A 5,289-nucleotide genomic window follows, 5' to 3' on the forward strand; every position below is an offset into this window, starting at 1 on the left:
CTAATTATGAACAGATTGCAATATCAGATTCATGAGTGAGAGAGTTTCATTTGGAAATCGAAAATAAGCCAACAGTTCCATTGATGCCCAGAACATTATTAATTACCCAAACCCATAAACGACCTCAAATTAAGGTGATTCTCATGACAATAGCTGTTCGAATTCAACAAAGACCATGACTAGCTCAGGAGAAAGATTTGCTGAGGAGCCATTTAAGTAATTGAAGTAACTAAGGGAACAAGATAATCAGCTATTGGTTACTTTTTGGAAACAATGTAAGAAAGAACGGAAAATATGGTCTGTGTCAAAGCAAGCAGGAGCAAAAAGACAGCTGCAAGAACCGAAATCAATGCCCAAGGACTGTTGAAGTAGTTGTGCCTCAATTTTGCCATCCACACATTCCGACGTCTGCAGCAATGCTTGTTCACATCTTTGAAAATTTGAGCATAACACAAGTCGGGTACCGCCACGACACCGTCCCCAAACTTGTTAAACATGGTGGAGACAGCTTCATCATCACCCAACAAATTTTCAATAATTCCTCGTCGACGAAGTAATTCAACATCCTTTGGAGAGTTGATGAGATAATCCATGAATTTCATATATTCTGTGAAGTATTTGGGATTATTATTTGTACTGTATTGCTCATACGCAACTAGATTTCGGAACATAGATTCTGTTTCATCTACTACTTTCAAAAGTGGAATTTCCATTACCCCATTGTTGAACTTTATGTCTAAGAAGCCACCTGTCTCAAGTTTCTTGAATTTGACTCCAGCCTCTTGAAGCTCTGTGGCACTAGGTATTGAATTCCACTTTTTCGCACCTACAACATTCCTACCTGTTCCGATTTCTACATATGGTTGAGTGAAATATATATGTAGCAAAGCAAGTAAATGCCCAATGTTTTGGAGCGATTCATGACTCGATTCACAGATACGGCGTCCACATGGCAATAATGAGTCTTCCAAGAAAGACATGGCTAGATCAATAAGGTTGTCATGCTGGTTTGGAACAGCTGTCATCTCGTACAATTTAGTGAGAACAAAGAATGGAAGTTGGTTTTCGAATAGCAGTACATCACGCCATAACGAAGGAAGCATCCAATTCAATCGGAAGATTGGGTCACATTCATCATGTATTTGATCCATCTTTTCGAACTTGCGGAACAACTCAATGATGAAACACGCATCAAGAAGCAACATTTCTACGAACTCATCCGTGGTTAGGTTAATGGTTTCTGCATAGAATCTACGACCTCTTCCTTCCAATTCTCTCATGGCTTTAATGTATCTTTTCACACTGCTTTCGTTTCTCCTTTGAAGAAGTAGTTTTAAATAACGCAATTTGTGATCTTCCATCTGCTTCAACTCATCCTTGCCGCGGTGGTAAGGACCGATGGCAAGTAGTTCAGGTTCGTATGCTTTCTCATTTATGTTGCGTAACTGGGTACACACTCTAAATATACAACACTCTGGATCAGTTGGAGTCAAGCCAGCAAGCTTTTCATCAATACGAATGGAGACAAGATCAACTCCATCAGCAGCCCTCATGTTCTAAACAAATTGTACAAGTCATATCTGTTCCAAATTGTTCCAAATACTTTGCACAAAACCAATCACTAACTTTAATGAATTTCAAGCTGACAATTACATATCCATCTACTAATTAATAAAGTCAATGTGCTGAAGATTTCGATCTCATTGGCATTTACATTCACTTTTAGGTTCCATTTTCAAAGCATTATCTAGAGCGACTATTATTTTATTTTATAGCTAATTAGTAATAGGGTTGTAGGCTAGCAACATATTTATTTCAGTTTCACTTTCACTTTCATGGTGATGGGCTAGGAAGTGACATGACCCTATTTCCTTCAAACTTCTTACTTCAATTATGTAAACATAAAACGACAAGGTGTTTCTATACTCTATAGTTTAGCAAGGTTGAAAAGGAAAAAATAAAATAAAAAATAAAATGCTAGGAGATGGCGGGTGCTAGGATGCAGCACCAATATGAATATAAATCATGATTTTCATTGGAAATGGAGGGTGAAACTCAACATGAGAACTTTAAACTCTTTAAAGGATCTGAAATGTAATAAAAGGAGTTCAAAGTAACATATTGAACAAATTAATATGGTCAGTAGATTAAAGAGTAAAAGAGTGATTTTTTTACATTTTAAATTAGGCTCAATTTGTTTCAATATAACAAGTCAATGCCCAACATATCAATATTCACACTAGATTAAAAGAAGGAAAAACTTCACTTAATCTCCGAAAATTTTCAGCGCTTTTGCAATTTTAAAAACACTTGATTTAACATATCCAATTTTAAAAAGTTTGCAATGTTACCTCTACATTAGGATTTTTTTTTTTTTGGGTTAAATTCTAAACGGAGCTTGCTAAAATACCCAAAATGCCCCTGTTTAAAAATTATTTAAAAAAAAAACAATTGCTGCTTGGCTACCATGGGTTCCATTCTTTTTTCTAGAATTTTAAATTATTTAAATAATTTTTAAATACAAGGGTATAAGAGACATTTCACCTATAATGTCCCTTGTACTCCATATTATTTAACCCCAAACCCTAACAGTATGGGTAAAATTGTAAATTTTTTAAAATTTGATACACTAAATTTAGAGTTTTTAAAGTTTACTAGGATGATTGCAAAATCATTAAAAGTTTAAAGGGATTAAGTAATGTTTTGCTTTAAAATAATCATATTAGTAATGATTCTACACATACTTCCTCCAGGAAGTCAAGTTTGTCTCCATTTTAAATTTAAGCTCAGTTTGTTTCAACATTGAATCTTTTTTTGAAAATATTTTTCATATTTTTCATGTTTGATATGAATAAAAAATAGAAAGAAAAAAAAATATATTTTAGAGTCATGTTGCAATTATGCCTTCAAACTTTAAAAAGTGACATCTAGGCCCCCCCAACACAGTAAGGCCCGGTTAGACGCTTTAAAAGGATCTTATTGCAAATAATTTAAGTATTATGTGAGTTTTTTGTGTTTTAGAATATTTGTTAATGTCTTTTTTAAAGACAAAACAAAAGAGTGAAGGAAAAAAAAATTAACAAAGGAAGTGAAGTTTTTATAGATAAACATGATCCAAACACTTTCATTTTTTGTATTCTTTTTATGCATGCCTATAGGAGGTTTAGAGGTTTATGCCTATGGAGGTCTGACCTGATATGACACTCTTTGATAAAATGCCCTGTCCCTATGACTACTTTTCACTGTCTACTTAACATTGATAGAGAACATAATGTGGAAAAAAAAATAAACGAAAAAAAATTATTTTCCTCAATGATTAAATTTATAGTTGAATTCCAATTTAGACTGTATGATGATTCCACAAATTTAATGATAAATTCATTAAATTTGTAAAAATAAACAGTTAAAAAATAATTAAAAAAATTATGTGTAACATATGCAGAAAAATAAGTATTTTAAGAGCATTTACAATAGAGATATACATTTTTTTGTATTCTTCAAACTCTTTTACTCACTCATTTAATATTTTATTTTAATTTTTAAAATAAAACATTAAGAGATGGCATGTTGTATTGGGTTTGTTTTAAAAATAAAATAAAGCCATTAAAAAAGATGTAGGTAGAAGGTTTGAAGAATGCAATTATATCATATCTCTCTCAATCCAATATTAAACTTCTTTGAATTTATATTTGAATTTGACTCCAGCCTCCTTAAGCTCTGTGGCACAAGGTATCGACTTCCAATCTTCCTCATCTACATCATTCCCACCTGTACTGATTTCTACATGTGGTGGAGTAGTGACAGATTTATGTGCCAAAGCAAGTAGATGCCCAATGTTTTGGGAATCTACTTGATTCCTAATGTAAGGGGCCAAAACAAATAGATGCCCAGTGTTTTGGAGCGATTCATCAATTGATTCTGTTTGGCCTCTCCTTGGTAATATTAAAATTCTGAAAGCGATTATGAAATTAGAAATAAGGTTGTTCTCCTGGTTGGGAACCTGAGTCATCTCGAACAATTTAGTGAGAACAAAGAATGGAAGTTGGTTTTCGAATAGCAGTACATCACGCAATAAGCTATAGGGTATCCAACCCAATTGGAAGATTGGGTCACATTCATCTCTTAGCTCCTCCTTTTCCCACTTGCGAAACAACTCAATGATGAAACACCCATCAAGAAGCATCATTTCTACAAACTCATCCGTGGTTAGGCTAATGGGTTCTTCATAGAATCTACGAGCTTTTCCTTCCAATTCTCTCATGGCTTTAATGTATCTTTCCACACTGCTTTCGTTTCTCCTTCGAAGAAGTTGTTGTAAATACAGCAATTTGTGATATTCCCTCTGCTTCAACTCATCCTTGCCATGGTGGTAAGGACCAATGGCAAGCAGTTTAGGTTCGTATGCTTTCTCATTTACCTTGCGTAACTGGGTATGCACTCTAAATATACAACACTCCGGATCATTTGGAGTAAAATCAGCAAGCTTTTTATCAATACGAATGGAGACAAGATCAACTCCACCAACATTGCTCATGTTCTAAACAAATTGTACAAGTCAGATCTGTTCCAAATACTTTGCACAAAACCAATCACCAACTTTAATGAATTTCAAGCTCACAATTACGTATCCATCTACCAGTCTGTTTAGTTTTTTCTTTCCTTTCTTTCCCTTCTCTTGCTTACACAACTAGCTAGGCTGCTGAAGATTTCGATCTCATTGGCATTTACATTCACTAAGGTTCCATTTTCAAAGCATTATCTTAGAGCGACAATTATTTTATTTTATAGCTAATTAGTAATAGGGTTGTAGGCTATTAGCCTGTAGCAACATATTTATTTCACTTTCACTTTCCTAGGGTGATGGGATAGGAATATACATGACCTATTTCCTTCAAACTTCTTACTTCAATTACACAAACATAAAACGACAAGTTGTTTCTATTGTTTAGCAAGGTTGGAAATTAAAATAAAAAAAAAAAATTCTAGAAGTGGATGGCGGGTGCTAGGGTCGATGCAGCACCAATATGAATATTAATCATGATTTTAAGTGGAAATGGAGAGTGAAATTCAATATGAGAACCTTTTTTTTTTTTGAACCTCAATATGAGAACTTAAGACTCTATAAAGGATCAAAAATGTAATAAACAGGAGTTGAGGGTAACATATTGAACATATTAATATAGTCAGTAGATTAAAGTGTAAAAGAATCATATTAAATTAGTGAAGATTCTACACATACTTCTTCAAGCTCCATTTGTTTGATGAAACATGTCTATACACACTAGATTA

General features: G+C 33.7%; 2 protein-coding genes across 2 annotated transcripts; both read right to left on the reverse strand.

Annotated features, from left to right (window-relative positions):
- Positions 1-92: 92 nt before the first annotated feature.
- On the reverse strand, positions 93-1,553 carry LOC132178356 (UPF0481 protein At3g47200-like). Its single transcript, XM_059590799.1, has one exon. It carries the CDS (start codon positions 1,551-1,553, stop codon positions 258-260), a length of 1,296 nt encoding a protein of 431 aa, XP_059446782.1. The 3' UTR covers positions 93-257.
- A 2,114-nt stretch (positions 1,554-3,667) lies between these two features.
- On the reverse strand, positions 3,668-4,983 carry LOC132178357 (UPF0481 protein At3g47200-like). Its single transcript, XM_059590800.1, has one exon. The coding sequence runs from the start codon at positions 4,532-4,534 to the stop codon at positions 3,668-3,670; it is 867 nt and encodes a 288-aa protein (XP_059446783.1). The 5' UTR covers positions 4,535-4,983.
- Between the last annotated feature and the right edge of the window lie 306 nt (positions 4,984-5,289).

This window comes from Corylus avellana, chromosome ca4, assembly GCF_901000735.1.
Source record: "Corylus avellana chromosome ca4, CavTom2PMs-1.0".
NCBI lineage: Eukaryota > Viridiplantae > Streptophyta > Magnoliopsida > Fagales > Betulaceae > Corylus > Corylus avellana.